General features: G+C 35.8%; 1 protein-coding gene across 7 annotated transcripts in view; it reads right to left on the reverse strand.

The window, feature by feature from the left end:
- C1H8orf34 (chromosome 1 C8orf34 homolog) overlaps positions 1 to 18,037 on the reverse strand; it is a 149,780-nt gene that overhangs the window by 11,229 nt on the left and 120,514 nt on the right. For 3 of the 7 annotated variants that reach the window (XR_004357197.1, XR_004357182.1, XR_004357193.1), the window contains 4 exons: positions 11,818 to 11,938; positions 6,186 to 6,679; positions 883 to 976; positions 261 to 386 (listed from right to left, as the gene is read on the reverse strand). Coding sequence is in view for 3 of the 7 variants with exons in the window: in XM_032688496.1 (XP_032544387.1) it covers positions 883 to 976; positions 6,186 to 6,679; positions 11,818 to 11,938 (709 nt within the window). In the remaining 4 variants the exon portion in view is untranslated. The remainder of the gene's footprint in view (positions 1 to 260; positions 387 to 882; positions 977 to 6,185; positions 6,680 to 11,817; positions 11,939 to 18,037) is intronic. The other 4 variants (XM_032688496.1, XM_032688489.1, XM_032688504.1 and 1 more) reach the window with 2 other exon arrangements.

The following is an 18,037-nucleotide window of genomic DNA, read 5'->3' on the forward strand; positions in this document are numbered from 1 at the left end:
ATTAATCCCTTACAGAACTATTCCATTCTGTGAAGAATTTGTCTTTTTCATATGTTAACTATCATGTTTAAACCAGTTTTAGTTGAATATATTGAGTTTTCTAAACATGCTGATTAAATCATAGGTTCTTTTCAAGTATATCACCTAAAATATGTTAGGAAATAGTTTGCATATTCACCTTTGCAGATCACAGAACTACTATGAATTAAAAAAGAATATGTGAAACAGTTAATGTTTTCAGTAAGATTATTTACAGGTACCTTGTAGGCAGAGAGAACTTGCCACAGTTTAAACACATTGCACTTTATAGCCTGTTACTTGTTGTTACTTGTTCTGTCATTTAGGTTGTGATCCTGCTGACCTTCACTTGCACGATCAGGCAAATGCTTAAAGAGTGTAAAATACTAAGGATTACTTGTATGATTAAGAACTTTTCTTTTTTTCTATACAGATGAACTAAAAAGAATACAGGTAAAATAGAGGTAATGGAGTTACCGGTCTAAGGAGGGAGGCTCTACTTTTCAGAGCAGAGGGGTTTTACATTGTTTTTTTAAGCTGGTGAATATATATTTATTAAACAGAGTATCTATTTCAACTTCATGTTACTTCTGGAACAGCTACTTTAACACATCAGGAGAAATTGTTTCACTTAGCTAAAGTAAACTGTGGTCTGTGATCATTTTGTCATTTTTCGGTGACTATAGGAAAGCTTTTGTAAATCAATCCTATAAAGTTCAGCCCTAAGACAAATGAGTAACTGGCACTTTTGAGAAAAATTGCTCTGAGCAGGCACAACATCTCCACAGCATTTGAAGATATGGAAAAGAGAAGTTAAGTTTGAGAGGTTTTTACATACTATCTGGTCCTAACAAACATACTTACATTTGTCTTGGTCAGCTTCCACTCCTTCACTTTCTGTGTCACTCAGCAATATCCAAGGTTGATTAGGAAGTTGAAGCTGTAGTAAGAATGCATCCTGCCACAAACAGATCTATTTTAGATAAAATGACAGACAACTATTCTAAATAAATGCAGACTGTAGCTAATATTCTAGCCTCAATTAACTAGAGAGGAGAAAGCCTTTCATTAAAAAAATCCTTGCTATGAAATAAAACCAGAGTGTAGAGGATATGCAGGCTCCTTAGCAATTACAGTATTTAATTACTTATTTATCTATTTAGGGGGTGAAGAAGGGGTTTCTTTAGCTATCTATCTGCTATAGACCCCGATATGACAGATATATACATACTCTTCTTGGAAATGTAATGACACAGAACAAAACTGGAGATATTCCATCTGTCCCTGCAGTCTTTGGACCGCATATACACTTCAAACATGATTTGCTTAAGTGAAGGTTTGATTTGTTGAAACTTTCACTGATTCTAATCTAATAAGAACAAGAACCTGAAACTTGATGGTTTTATTGGAGAACAAGTAAACTTAGGAAGGAAAAACACTATGGAAACCCTTGTCTCCAAGATACCATAAAGCATCAAAATATAAATGTTTTACACAGTTAAAAAATCCAGCTGAATATACAATTTTTAAAATGTTTTACAGTTGTCTCCTTTTTAATATAATGTATGTATGTATATATATAAAAATATTTTTCCATGCACACACACACACACACACACACACATATATGTATGTGAGCATGTACCCATACAGACACACAAAACATTTTGACACATTCCTTTGCACTATTCAAGGGAAGAGATGAGACTGGAATGCACATTTTTATTTGAAAAAGCAGTTCAAACATGCAAGTCTAGTCTCTAAAAGAAAACTTTAAAACACTGGCCAGATATCATAAAATTACTGGCCAGATTTTTATAAGCTCGTGAAAAAAATGGGGGGTAATAGCCCTATTTTCTTTTACTTCAGTTGAGAACCAGAACCTACATTCTTAAATAGTACTACACCCTATTCTTAAGCTATCTGATTTAAAAACAGAAATCAGGCTTGTTCAAATCAGTTTGTGGAGACTGAAGACGGTTCAATCAAGATCTAACTCACTGGGAGTAAATTATTAATTCTGTTAGCAATCTGTTAAAAAATGCCACAAATGCTGCTGCCATGGCCCAACAGTAAGCTCAGGCGGGAGGTCCAGGCCTTACTCATGTATTGTCATTTCAGATGTGCTGTGTTTGAGAAGGTTGCTGACTACAGCACTGAACATGTTTTGTTTCATGGAACAGGATTCTTGCAGTAGGGGAAGTGGCTCTCACACTCATCTGCACAGCTTTTAATCTTCCAAAAACACAGAGCAAGGACCTGAGCCGGGTAGCAGAACAGAATGAAAGTATCTGACCAAAAAGAGAGTCCTCATCACAAGGTATGATCTATATTCCACTAAGTAGGAGTAAAAATTTTGTGAATCAATGTTATGTTCAAATAAGGTGAAATTTCCTTCTCTTACAATGACAGATCGATAAAGATTGCTGAATACAATTTTAAATTATCTGAATAAATAAAATGATTGTAAAATTCCAAGTGTTCAGCAAATGAAATGGCAACCAAGGGAGTCAGTAGTATTTTCATCTCAACAGCTATTGATAAGTATCACAGAATTGTGTCATTTTAATGGAATCCATCCTAAAGAGATAAGCAGGATTCAACATTCCTTTGCCAATTTATACAAAACACCAAAGGATTAAGTATATGCATAAAACTATCTCTGCCAAAGGATTTGGAACCCTGATTTATTAGCTTTATAGAGATAATAAAACTATTTCTCTAGGTAGCATTTCTTTCCTATAATTCAATTCAGCCTTGAACAGAGCTGATAATAAAACACACCTGCTAGAAGTTAGTAATACTGTGTGTGCCAGGAGGCAGAAACTTGTCCACAAAATCTCAGATCATTATAAGTCTTTAAGCACTGAAAAAGCCCAAAACTTTCTTAACAGCTGATATGTTAAGTACTTGCCAAATTATTTAAGATTTGTGCTATAACAAGATTAAACCACCCATGCTGCAGCATGAACTTTACTAAAACTTAAGACCTTTGAACTGTATTAGTAATATTTTTCTATTTTAACTTGTTATATTACTCTGAAACACATTACAATCTACAATACATAAGGCATTGAGAGATACGCTAAAATTCCCGACAAACAAACAAATAAATAAATAATTCAAGCTCCTTATGGTAAAACATGTTCTGGGTGTCCAACAATCACTTCCTTTTAACTGACTTATTCTCGTAAATATGCATCAATGTTGTACTGATTAATTCCATTAACATCACCTAAGAGTAAAGAAGCAGAATTATTTGCAATATCTTAACATAGCTTCTTCTGCAGGATTGGCAATATAACCAAAGTATATTTACACCTAGTAGAAATACCCAGTTGACACCATAAGTCTAAGAAGAATAAAAGCAATTTCCCTTCTTTTATTTTACTGGTTTTATACAGGTAGAGGATACAAAACCTACAATGAAAGTCGCAAAATAAATTACAGCATCAGCCTTGAGTTTTATGTATTTGTGATCTGTAAAAGTACAAAGACAGACCTCTTCTTTTTCTCCTACCCCAGGCCACCACTGCCTTTTTAAAATATGTCTGCATGGTCAGAGAGAAGCTGTGACACAAGAAAATGAAATCACATGGCCAAAAATAGGAGGACACCTCTAACACGGCAAAAAGTGTCACCAGACAGGGATATTTCCTGGGTATGTTCTGTCTAAATCCACTTCTCTAAGTGACCAGGAACTTCAGTGGGCAAAGACAGCTTAAAAGAGCTCCCAAAGCTTCTAGCATAACCCTCCAAAGAAGAGGCTAGGAGTGGTAGATTGGCCAGACCTCCATCATCTACTTCCTGATATCCAAGGGCCTTTATAACTTGGCAGAGGCAGGTCTTCAGTATGAATGTGTCATATTAGCAGTTTTCCATTTGGAAGCAGAGCTAGCCCCAAGTTGAGTTTCCATTATGTCAAAGGTCACTTGTGCATGTCAGGAAAGGATAAATAGGGTTTGAGCTGGCTCACTAGCAGCCAAGGTACTATTGTACCCAGGGAGCAAAGAGAAAGAACAGAATTTGTCACTTCTAGAAGGAATTATAATAGAGGATAAGAACTGACATAGAAATGCTGAGATTTAACATCAGCTTTAAAGTGGGATTGCTGGCTGAAGCTGGACATGCTATTCTAAATGGAAAACGGTAATAATAATGCTCATTTCCTGAAGTTCTTGAGACACATATATACATATATATGCAAAGTATAACAGGACACTTATAATAAGAGCTATAAGCAAATAGAAGCAATAAGACACAGCAAATGAAATGTGACTCTTGGTTCTTATTAGTATAACTACAGAAAGGCTGTGGAAGAAAGTATTTTTAATTCCCTGCCTTATTACAGGAAAGATGAGAAGTGATGGACAGACTGAATGTTCCTCAGCAGAGATGCAGTGCTCATTACATACATATATTTTCAGGAGTATATACAAGAATTCTAGTTGGTATCACATGACTATGTATCACTAAAGAACAAGGCTGCATAAAAAGAAAGAAAAAGAGGAGTGAAGAATTTAGTGGGAGATAATTAAACTCGACATGTCTTCTGAACATTTTCAGTTAAAAAACATTTTTAATTCTCATTTTCTGGTATGGGAGAAAATTCTAACACAGAAACACATCACATACCTCAAAACAGAAGACAGAGGGATTTTTTTTTCTGTCAAAAAATAAATGTGTTACAATTACTTATATTTTTTCCATGGAAAACTTATGGTTTGAAAATATATCAACTCGCAGTGAAGACACTTTCAACAGAACTGTAGTCATCTTCACTCATCATGTCTTCACGTCCTTAAGTTAGATATTCAATTCTACGTGAAGAAGTAGCTCGAGTGATGGGATTAGTGTGCTGCCATTCAAACACCAAAATAATGAGGATTTTTTTCACCATCAAATTTAAGTAAGATTCCCTCCCCAAATTCTTTAGTTTTGGATTAATCTGTGCCTTATTTCCTTTCTCTCACAACAAATAACGAAGGCCATATAATTAACTGCAGGATTACATTAAGTATCAAACCTCCAACTTTCCTACAAGCATCTCTAAGCAACATTATTATAAACAACATTTTAAAGTTTCCTTAGAAGTCATTAGACTAATAATACATTGTGTCAAATGTCACACCCAACAGATTATTAAAACAGATGATACTTCACAGAAACAATTATCTAAAGCTATGATATTATTTTCAGACTTTGGAAAAAGGTGTCCAGACTTTGACAAATGGGTTACAAAGAGATTGATAATAATGGTGGAATCCAACATATCCCACCATTTAAAAATTACCAATCTAGACATATAGTTCCTTCTCAAGTCAGTATAGAAGGACCAGCATATCCTGAGAAAAGACTCACCTTTGTAAGGCATGTATCTGAGATAGACAGCAGGGCTATTTTTTCACAGGTGCTTTTATTTCCACTGCCTACACACTGAAGTTATCTTTAAGGCAGCTAAGGTTAGCAGAGGAGAATCCTACTCAGAATTTACAAGGTACTTTAAATTTTTTTCTGTTCTGTTTTAAACAAAGATTAATCCTGTAAAAGCAAATAATATAGAATGGAAGTTTTTATACTGTAAATCAGCAGTTAATGCACATAGTACTAGACAATGACTCAAGAATGTTAGACATTTTCTCTTGCAATTCAGTTTGGTGCTTTGGAAAAATTTGTCCATTGAGCAATGCCTAACTAATCATTCCAATGTGCCCAAAAAATGAAATAAAAATTAGACCAAGGAAATATCATGCACTGCCAGTGTGGCAGGAAAAAGATACCCTGGAACATAAAGATCAGATAAAGTTGTGTTTAATATTCCAGAGGTATGCAGATAAAGTTGTGTTTAATATTCCAGAGGTACACACCTCTTAGAAACTGTAAGGCTAACAAAACTGGTATGCATCATACAGGTAAAACCCTACACAGCTCATGGTAAATTTGGGGAGCACAAGTGTTTCAGTATGATTTCTCTAATAATACTGACATTCTCTAATCAGTACCTTTCAAAGCTGAGCAGTATTTCCTTGCTAATTTTCTCATCATTATATTTAAGTTCTTTTCAGCACAGTAGGTTACATTAGGTATACTGATGTTATTTGAACATAAAATGCAATCTCATATTCATGCTATTAAACATAGCCAAGACATTAAATTGAAAATCTTACTTCTGATAAACTGTTTCTCTGAGTAGTGACAGTTCCAACAACATCTCCACTCACTTGCACAGAGAGCCCTGAAGCAGCACTGAGGGTCCTCCCGATTTGGCTCTTAGATGTCAAAGATCTGCTTCTTTGTATACTAATGATGCTTTCCCTATTTCCTTGGTTGCTAGGGACAAGAGGCCGTGACAACAAGCTATTTGGAGTCACAGGTCTGCTCCCTGGAGTTGATGGCCTGTTGGTTTTTGCACCAGGTGTGGAAGGTCTACTGTTTGCAACACTGGAGACCTGTGTTCTGCTGTTGGTGGGCAGCGGTGGTGATTTGTTTCCTTGGAGCTGAATGTTCTTCCCTGTGGGAGTTGGCACCTGAGGCCTTGGGGTTTGGCCCTGTGAAACTTGAAGATTGCTTTGATTGTCAGATGTAACTACACTGTGATGCTGGACACCAGGGTTTCTTGAGAGCCTTGCTTCTTCCCATAATGCTAGGTCCTTCTCAATGTCTATGCACACACACAAACAAAACAGAAAGAAAAGAAACTCACTGTCTATTCCTCTCTAGTTTAAAACCCTTAATGATTTTCTCCAACATAAGTGACAATCTGAAGCTGTGAGGAGAAAACCTATTCATGTTTAAAATAAAAGGCATCAGAATTAACAGTTCACCTGTTTTTGGCAAGCATTTCCCTAAAGTTTATTTACTGCAGACACAGCTATCCTGCGGAATTGAAACATTACCACTTCATTGAATGTCAATACAACCTATAAAAATCCCTCTTGTTTCATCAAAGTTATCTCTCTATGCCTTTTGCCAAGATTAGTATCAAGTCAAGATGGAACTGTGACATAAACTTGCCATCCTCACCTGAAGTAAAGTGCAACCCAAAACGGGTTCAAGGCAAAACTTTAGCTTCCGGCCTTGCTGTCTACCGCCCAACCAAAACTCTGGGGGAAATAACCCTTGAGCTTTTGCTCATCTGGATCTGTGATCCTGTTTGAACCTGAATTTTGTGTTCTGGTCTACTGTCAACGGCACAGCAGATGATGGTGTCACCAACATCTAGAATCCAAAGAGAAAAGGTGACTGCCATTTGGTGGTCCAATCCCTACCTCTCACACAGCCATAAAAAATGAGATCTTATTTAAAACCACAACAGATCAGGTGTGGTGATGAAAAGTGCTTCCTGAATTAATTTAAATAATATTAATGCTTCTAATGAATTAAATAATATATATCCACCAAAGTTATGTAAGGGTGGCATTGCTAACATACTGAAAGTCCTTGCGAGTAGAAATGTAGAGCTTAAGAAACAGTTTAATCAAGTTTATTTTATCTTACACTACTGTTACGAATTTTCACTTTCATTGGCACGTACTCCACTGTATCTCAGTTTTCATAGAAAGAGTTGATTATCTTTAGAATAGCAACATCATTTCCCATTAGACTGCACAAGTCACAGTCCCAGAAGCTGTAAATCAGAAGGACTGTACTGATTTAAACACCTATTAAGTGAGCTCATATAAATGAAGCATTTAATAACAATGATTTCAGGTTCTCAAAGTCCTAAAAGAAACAGATTCTAAACCACATATTGGAAAATAAGATTTTCTTTCACATGTTTACCAGTAGATATAAAAGGAATGCTGTATGTTAAATAATTAAAGATGTGCTGCCTTAAACATTAGCTTATTTTATAATAATACCTTGAAAACAGGAAAATAAGCTACGCCAATTTCATGTTACTAGCCTAATACAACATATTCCACACAATTCAAATGCTATTAGTAGAAAAGCTAGTAAAACTGAAATAATTGTGAAATCCTCAGATAAAAGTGTCTCTCAACTTTTAAAAGATAAAATGTTTAGCTGTTAGCAAATTTCAAAACATAGTTATTGTTTCCAGCACACAGTTAAGAATATTTCTAACTGATTCCTTGCTGACTCTTTAAAATTAATTATTTCCATTTTGAAATCATTACATCTTGAAATACCCTTCCATTATGCTCTCAACTTTGGAATTTCATAAAATCATAGAATGGATTGGGCTGAAATAAACCTTTAAGGTCATCTAGTTCCGAACCCCCTGGTTATGGACAGGGATGCCTTCCACTAGGTCATGTTGCTCAGGGTCCCATCACACCTGGCCTTGAACACTGTCAGGGACAGGACACCCACAAATCTAAATCTCTGCTCTTTTAGTTTAAAACCTCTCCTCCTTGTCCTACCACTACATGCACTCATAAAAAGTCCCTCTGCAGCAATCTTGCAGGTCCCTTTGGAAGTACTGGAAGGCTGCTCTCGGGTCTACCCAGAGCCTTCTCTTCTGAACAACTCCAACTGTCTCAGCCTGTCTTCACAGGCGAGATGCTCCAACCTTCTGATCATCTCCGTGGTCCTTCTCTGGACCCACACAAACAGGTCCCCATTCTTCTTATGTTGGGGGCCCCCGAGCTCAATGCAACACTCCAGGTGGGGCCTCACAAAGGTGGAGTAGAGGCAGAGAATCACCTCCCTTGACCTGCTGGCCACTCCTATTTTGGTGCAGAACTTGTAAGATGCATGTCAAAAATTCAGGGGCAAATAAATGATATTGTGGACTACTTGATTTAAACCAAATAAAGAATATGTTCTTTTAAAGATTCAGCTTAGTTTATTTCTTTGCAAAATTACAGACCTCTAACTTCCCTGTGGTGATTCAGGGAAGAGATTACCTGAATATTGAATGATCTAATAAGAGTTCAATAAACATAAAATTCTAGCTCATGTTTCCTTAATTTCATGTAGCAATCAAGCCTGCAGATAAACCAATTATTCTAATCATTTCTCTACATATAATTAACATGTTTCTATAGCATAATTATTCAGTTTTATTTACACATCCTCTGTTTGATTTTGCTTTAATATAAGCCTTTCAACCAGAAAGAAAAAAAAAAATCACACATCCCCAGCTTTACAGTATTATCAGATCCATACTAAATAACAGAATTGAATTATGACTTAGAATTTTTTTAAATCCTTATTGATATCATTTAAAGGAAAATAAAATACAGGCAACAGAGCCACACAGTCATTTTGTTTTCATAAAAAATATGGCCGAATAAGGATATCATTCATATGCACTTGAAAACTGTTTATTATTTAACAGTTCTTCTTGTGATAAAATATATTCCAGAAGTATCCAAAGACCACAGAATCAGTGTAACAAACCAAATTGGCAAGATACAGGAATCAATTACCAAAAAAATATTCTCCACTTGCATGTGATGTAGCCACAGTAACATAAGAGACTGGATCTTAGACAAAAAAGTTATGAGCCATATGCAGAGAAGGAAAAGAAAACTGATTGCTTCAACATCTGATTTCGTAAAAATGCTGTTTTCAAATATCAAGGTACTGAGGCAGTTGCTGGCAATCAGTGTTAGTCCCTAATTTAGGCACAGGCACCAAAGTATGCCTTATGTTAGGAGTGAGTTTTATCCAGCACATAGTCCATAAGGGAAAAACAGGCCCCTTAAGAAGGTATATCTGAGACGGGACCATATTTCATCATTACGCAGATAATCCAAGTCATAACTCAGGCACTGAAATGACCATCTAGATAAGCAATCATTTCATAGAATTAATGGGCTCCAGTGCACTTGGTAAGAGAAGTGAAACAAGGAGACTTGCTGATATCACAGACATCTGAACTCTTGCAAATCTGTAAGACAAATAAGGCTAAGCAAAACTGCAGTATATCTGAGGTATTCCAAACTGATTCTTCATGGAAATCATGTTATGCTCGTGTGTGAGGGGAATAATTTTCTCAAGCAGCACTGGTGTTATAATAGACATGAATTATTAGGAATACAATAGCCCAGTGTCTAATAATTGGGCTATTTTCAAGTGAAGTTGTCAGCCAGACAAAAATTACTGAATGGTAGAATAACTGATCCTCATGTTACAGCATTTCTGAAATAACAGGCCCAAAGTCAAACAACAAGAATAGCATTGATGTGAGGGAGAAGACCTTGTAGGTCACACAGCAGCAGACTGAATCTCAGAGCCTTCGTGAATGCAGCTAGTTATTTTACAACCAATTAAGTATTTAAAATTCCATATTTTATTGAATATTGTAGTTATTACTGTCAGCTTTGCCCAGGGAGATCTAAAGGAACTCCATGTTTCACAGCATACTGCATACAACAATAGTTTGTATGACCATGGAAGTGAGACTAGTTAGGAAGTAAACTGAAGTAGGGAAATCTTCACCTGACCCCTTCCGGAGTGATAACTACAGCAACATAAGGGAAGACAAGTGCTACCTCAGTAGCAGAGGCCCCTGGAATATTCAGGTCCCTGCTATAATACAGAAACCTGATGACCACAGATTGGTTTGCTGGTCTCCTGGTTCCCACTAGATGTTCCTGGTAGTTTCAGCTTAGAGAGATGACTCATGGATTTTTCAGTCTAGTTTGGCAGTGGCTGCAGCTCTAATAGCCGTAGGCTTTTTGAACCTGCCAAAAAAAATCTGAATGACAGCATCTCTGTTGTCAGACACAAAAACCACCTAAAAAAGCTTCATTTTTATATATCATTATTTTTAGTTCTTGCGCCATTATGAGCCAAACCTTTTTTTAAAGAGCTTCCCTCACTGTGCTTACAGCTTTGTCTTATGCCTTGACTTCAGCTGTAACAGCCCCTAGGCAGAAGAAGTACAAGAGCTGTATCTCTTTCAAAAGAAGATACAGCTCCTAAGCCCTTCACACAGTGTTATTGGCAAGATACATATACAAAGTCTTTTAGAAAATCACATTGAAAGTGTAAAGTTCTCTGCCTCACTCTCTGAATGTCTTGAAAGAGGGATCAGATAGATTTAATTTCTACCTTCATTTTAAATATACAGTCTTTATGTACCAGTTCAGCATTACTTTCACCATATGACAAATAGCATGCACAATATAGGACTACCATGCTATAGGTCTATGTAATACATTATAATGAAAGCTGAAGATAGAAAATATTGATTACAAAGAGGAACAAACTGCAAGCTACCTTTTAGGATATCCCTCATTAACCTTTATAAAGCTCTGAAACATATTTTTTTTTTCTGAAAAAACCACACTTTTTTGTTTGGCTTTTCAGAAATGGTTACCCCCTCAAAGATGTTGCAGATGTTCCACAGCACACAAATTAACACACTTCACTTAACCAGAAGTTTCATGAACAAGGTGAGTTTTTCCTGCAAAGCAATCTATTCTCAAGCAAAATGTTCACTGCAGCCTGTTTTTAAAGACTGCTTAACAGAAGATAAAGCATTGGTACCTCCTTACTGCAGAAGTCTTAGTGAAACATGAAAACAAAAAAAAAGGAGCATTATTATGCTGTGGTCTGACAGTGTATTTAACTGTTTATTTCATTTAACACAGTTTAATTACTGTTTAAGTACTGTACTTACTGTAACTACAGTGAAGTTCATTACACCTACAAATAAAACAATAATTTTGTTGGTTTTACTCAATGAAAAAAAGGGAAGTTTAACTTTTCATCTGTTTTCATCAGTATGTGAGACAGATAATCTTTTCCTCCAACTAAAATCTTGGCAGAGAAAGCTCGGTAAGTGCTGTTAGGCATTTTATGATCCCTTGCTACCATACATACCAGCTAGGTGTTTTTCCATGGTCTGAAGTTCTTTTGCTGCTAAGGAGTCTTTTAGGAGTTTCTGTCTTGGGGAACCTCCAGGTCTGACACCCATAGTGTCCAAGGTCCAAACTGTCTGAGACTTACACAGATAAAAAGAAAAGGGAATACTTTTAATCTAGTTTCATATCTATATATCAAACAATAAAAAGAGTGGTGTTCTCATTTAGAATCGTGAATCTGGTGCTTTTTATGTAGAATATAAATATAAAATTTTATGCAAAACACTACAAAATATCATGTCTTACCTTAAATAAAATAAGTAGCAGGCATTAGATAAAAGCAGCAGGTCTAAAGAAACTCAGATATACACCTTCACACAAGCTCTTGCTCCATGTTTGGACATTGGAACAAGAGAAATTCCTCAATGATTTACCTTCTGAGCAGTTCCAGTTACTTAGTGGGGGTTGCACTTTAAATTACCATAACATTTGGCACAGTATCTCTGCAAAGCAGTACTTCTGGGAATATCATAGAATTTCCTGATCAAAAGTGCCAGTACTGTTTTATCACTGCAAGAAGTATTCCTTTCAGGAAAGGTAACTAAATCATCAGGGCAACACAGCAATTTGAAAGAGTTGCCAGCAAACAGACCATCTCCTCGGTCTCTTCATTACTGAACGCCACAGTAGAAACAACTCTGGGCCCTGTTCATCACCTTCAAACTTTCAAGGTGAGGCAGTGTCTCTCTGCACCAGAAATATGTTGAAACAAAGCCTCTGGGTTATATTTGTCAACTTTTAAGGTCAACTATGTGTCTACTTCTTATGTGGCTTTCTTTATATATCACCATGATTTCTTCACGTACCATACATTCATTAATGCTTTGTTTCTTCCTTAGTCCCTTAGCCAAATTACTGCTAAAATAAAAAATTCCAAACAATAAGGCCAAAGATAATCCCTCTCATCATTGATTTCCTGAACTTCTGGAAAATACCTTAACTTACTGGGAATGCCACAGTGGAACAGAAATGCAATTAAGGAGCTCACCACCTCAGAAGAGAAAATGCTTCTTCATTTTTAAAGACTGTCTGAATTGTATGATCACAATGAAATGAGGAAAAGGAGGTAAATCCAATTAATTAGTTCCTGCCAAGCTGTAAGTATATCTAAAGTGTTTTTACTGTACTTTTCATTCTACATAGTTTTTCTAATCATGTGAAAATTTTATGAGTAACTTCAGGAGGTAAAACTGGAAAGAATACAACTGTGCTTAGCTTTCTATGCATAACCTACCATTTCTTTGCCGAATAGCTTGAATATCTTTATATAGACATATTTGACAGAGATCCCTCCAAATACAAAAAGAACCCCTCTTTATTGAAGCAGTTGTTTGCAAATGCCCCTCCACTCTGGCCAAGCAGCTGGCAAGTACAGACACTCTGCATGCAGTGGAACTTTTTGTGCAATATTTTGTTTGAAGATTCTGCATACAACATGTACTTTCTGTACAGAGTTTACCAAATGTTTAATCTTTCAGCTTCCATAGTCTGTTCAAGGACATAAGGTGAGCTAGCCAACACCAGGGTTTTGACACTGTAAAAATAATAAGCCTTCTCAGAGCTCTGGTGCAATATCAGCTGCCACCTCTAATCCCCATCTTCCACATTAGGGCCTGTTCTATTTGAAATACCATGTAATTGAAATTACAAGCTTTTTGCTTCCCATGGCAGTCAGTCAGCACATTTTACACTAAACCTTGCACTAAAAAAATGGTAGTTTGAGTTAACCTACACACCATTTTTCTGTTTACAGGCAAGTGGGAAGCAGGAAATATGTGGACACCTGGGAATCACATTTGTTTAAGTTTCTGAAATGTAACCAGAATAATTTTTTTCTAAATTTCCATTCTGACTCACTGTTATTTGCAATAATATTTCTGAATTTGTCATGACCAAGAACCCAAAATTTTAGACAGGTATTTTATATATATGTATTTTTCTGAAGTTCAAAATATTCTTTCAGTTTAAAATTACATTTTAGAGGATTAAATATTTCCTAATAAGAGTATTTTCACTCAAGGAGAAAACTGCCCTACTGTCTGCCTGTGTTAGATCTCCCCCGAAGCACTAAGCACATGCTGCGTGCCAGTGGGGCTGATGAACTTGTGAGTAGAGGCTTTTCTGGAAGCAGTCCTTACCCTTGGGGCTCAGATAGAGGAATGTGGCAGCCCTGCCAGGCATCACAGGGGTCACGCAGGCACCCAGGAGGGCTCATGTTGTGCAATACATAACTGAATATCAGCAAAAAGAATATCAGCAGGTAAGAAAGGATAATTTCTTTAAGTACTTCAGGTGCCTTCCAAAGAAAAAGATAATTTTAAAAATAAAAAATAATTTTTCCTTTCTTTTTTCTTCTTTTTTTGCAACTGTATGTACAAAATGACATGTATATTTTATGGATTTTGTTTTACACAGTGGAGGTCTCAACCAAAGAGGTTCAAGGTATGTCATTCAAGCTGCTTGCTTAACTACTTGCAGGAATTATAATTTATTTCCCAAGAACCATGATATTATGTTCTTCTAACAATCTTGTATTGTTAGTTTATCTAACAGTGGTTAAACTTAAACATTTGCACAGGTTTTTTTGACTAGCTGTTGGAAGAGTTGCAGTACTCTAATATTATCTGTTATTATTTTTGCCAAAGACTTAAAATTTGAAGTTAAAATTTAAAATTTCAACTGTAGGTGCCTGAATTTCCACATGCATACAAAATTCCGCTTGGTTTGAAAACTTTTGTATCAGAACACACTAGTTTTGTGTGTATAATATACAAGTATGACCTTCATAATTCATACTACCTCACAGGTGAACTGTTTCTCTTCCTGATGTGGCAGTGCAACCTTAAAATAATTCTTTTAATGACTAACCTGCTAAATGCTAAATAGTGACCCCAATCCAAGAAATAATGTATAGATTTAGTTAATTACTGAAGTTTGGGTAATTTAGAGCTGTTGATTATACTCAAACTGTACAAGTAATCAAGTTACTTCTTAGTATTGTTCTAAGGGGAAATAGTGGAAAAAGCTATGAAAATTTCTAACAAATAGAATTTATATGATGTATCATCACAGATAGTAAGAATAAAAGCTTAATTTTTTTCTGGTGCATGAAGCCTCAAGTCATTTCACAAACTGAATTACCATTAAGGAATTTATGCATTTGTCACAGAAAATCCATGTCTGTATTCCCTCAATAAAAGCAAATGAAAAGTTTCAAAGCAGTAATGAAAACAGAGAAAATTTATTTAAAACAAAACACTTTTATAAAACACTTTATTACAGTATTTTTCTCCCAGTAATAAAGAGCAAAAACCCAAGACAAATTCATGCAGATATGCTTTTTGCAGTTGGACAACTTTTTTCTTCCAGTTTCTGTTACATTTGGATTGGTTTGCCTTACATGGATAATTTGCAGAGAAAAATATACCTTTTCATGTGCACATGCAAACCAAGATGACTGAATGCGAAGATTCACATAAAACTCCCCAACAACTAAGCATGAGTCCTGTTAGATGCAGGTGGTAAAGGAAGCAACTCAGAGGGAAGGCAAAGGCTACTCAACGTGATCTGCTCAGTGCATGTGCCTTTTTCCTTTCTGTTAGTCACTGTAAAGTTAGTAAAGTTAGTAACTTCCCCTTGCTTTTCCATTTCTGCTGGAATTCTAGCCCACCTAAATTTTTCCTAGTATCACTTTGGTGTTTTCTTAAAGCTTGCTAGCCAAAGACTTATTAAACTCATTTGAAGAAACATAAAGTAAAATAGGAGTTCACCACAATGAAAAAATCTCAAGAAAAAGCTTTTGCATTTTGCCTAGCACTTTTCATTACATTAAATATTTGCCAGAAAATGACGCAGAAGTAAACTAGGATCTCTAAGGATGTTTTGAATGCTTCCTTCCACTTTGAATTCTTGTAAAACACTTGGGAAAAGTGCTCATTCTTGTAAATACTTCAACCAGCTTTTTGCTAGCTTTAGTCATTAATTTAGAATGCCTTGTTTGGGCAGCACTGAAAATCTAATTTCTCCATTTTTCAAACATTAACTCTTTTCATGAAAAATAAAGCATAGCAAAAGATTCTGTGTTTAAAGAAAAAGGTCTAACTACAAAAACTCCCCGATTTTTCAGAAATAGAACAGTAAACATATACAATGCTACAAAGAAAATCATATATAACCACAGTGTAAATTACATGAACAATGTTATAGACGTAGATGTTGCCTATGTCTTCTGAGATAGTTTTAGTATCCAGATTGTTTTAGTATCCACATCAAAGATCTTACATGTGGATTCATACATGGGACATGAAGAAAAGAACCCACACAGCTCTTTTCTGAAGGTCCTTATGTATAATTCTTTCTACAATTTTTCTAAAAGGACTTATCATATGAAGGCCAATGTACCTTTGAGAAAAATTTGTCAAATACACATTAGTGGAGAAAACTTATTATAATGATCCATTTAACTAGCAACAGATTCAAATTACCCTATTGGAATGCAGTACCAATGTTAAACATTGCACACCTTGAAACACATCATTGGTTTTTACATGTAATATGCACATTTGAGTGAATGCCATGAACCAATTTGTCCAATTTATGAGAAATGTCTGATCAACACCTTATTCTATTTTTCTCTCATCTCTCATAATATCTGAAAATCATTCAAGTCATCAGAATGTATTTTGGTATCAATTCTGAAGTAATTTTACAGGCATATTTCTTACTGCTTTGGAGGATTTGTGGAAATCCATTGCAAGAATGCATTTATCTTCACAGCCTTCCTATGAGGAACCTCAGTTTTATCTCTATATTTTATATATCAAGATTGTCAAAGAATAACTCTCACTGAAAGTTATTAGGAGAGCGTGGAACAGATCTCTCCATCAGAGCCCTAAAAGGCAACAAGAACAGTTGTATCGTTTGATTCATTTTGAGGAGATAAGTTACAGACAAACACAGTGTTGGACACCTGAATCTTACGTAAAGAGAAAAGTACACAATCAGCTAGTTACGCACTATTTAAACAAGAACTTTAAGACACAATACACGAAAAAATCCAACCCCAAAAAACCCCATAGCATATGAACTAACCATAAATGGCTCCTTAGAAACTTAGGCAAAGTAGTTTCCCAAGAAATCGTGGAAGCGAAGTGAGCTGCCTTTGCCCCGCAGAGAGGATGGGTGGACAGAACAAAGCTGCAACTGCTCTTTGCACCACTGACCATAACAGCAACAGCCAGTGTGGCTTTCAGGGATACAGCCCAGAACCTTACTGTCTCTGGCAGTCTACTCTTCCAGGCAATCTCAACTAAGCCTGGAACTAGTAGAGTGTTAAATGACGCAGCTACATATTGTTTGTTCCTTCCTAAGCATGCACACACAGAGAATATATTTAAAACTATTCAGCTGAAGGCTGTACATTTCTGTAACAAGATTTTGCTACTAAGCATAATGTTCTTTTGTTTTCAATGTATTTTTATTTTTCTATGTAATTCAATTAATTTGTTGCTCTTTCCCTATGCTACACGTTTGCAGCACTGATAAATCAAATTTGGTAGCTGTAGGTCCAAATCAACAAGGAACGTGGGTTCAGAAACTGATGCAAAATTTACTATACCCCTCTGTTCACTGGTGTGAAGCAGGAGGCTCAAGAAAGAAACTCCAAGCAATGGCAACTAAAGTTCTGTTATTTACTCCTTTTGCCCAATATCTGCAAATGCTGTGTGAGATTCTTGCACTCCAAGTTCTCAGAGCTTTAGGAATTGATCTAGAACTCCAGATCTGTCAACTGCTTTGATAACTCTTGTTGGAAATAGTTTATGTTCAATATTATCCAGCTTTATTAGTACTACCTAATCAGATGCCTGAATTTATGTTGCCCTTTTTCCTTAGCTAAAAAATACTGAGCTCTTCTTTTCACTTACTTTATAAACACTAAGGTGTGCTATAAACCAGTGTTGCAATGGCTGAACAGGAATTACACCTCTTACACCTGTCTAAAATTTTGCTAAACCAAACAACTATTGTCAAGTTATTTGCCTTAGAAAAAAAATCAATCCCTTCTTTAACCTATATTCAAATTCCTGGTGCAATACAACTAGCATCAAAATTATGGTTATATAATTTTTTTGAAATTATTTTACTGCTGGTTATGTTTTCTGCAAACTTCATATCTGCAA

This window comes from Chiroxiphia lanceolata, chromosome 1 (assembly GCF_009829145.1).
Source record: "Chiroxiphia lanceolata isolate bChiLan1 chromosome 1, bChiLan1.pri, whole genome shotgun sequence".
NCBI classification, from domain to species: Eukaryota; Metazoa; Chordata; class Aves; order Passeriformes; family Pipridae; genus Chiroxiphia; species Chiroxiphia lanceolata.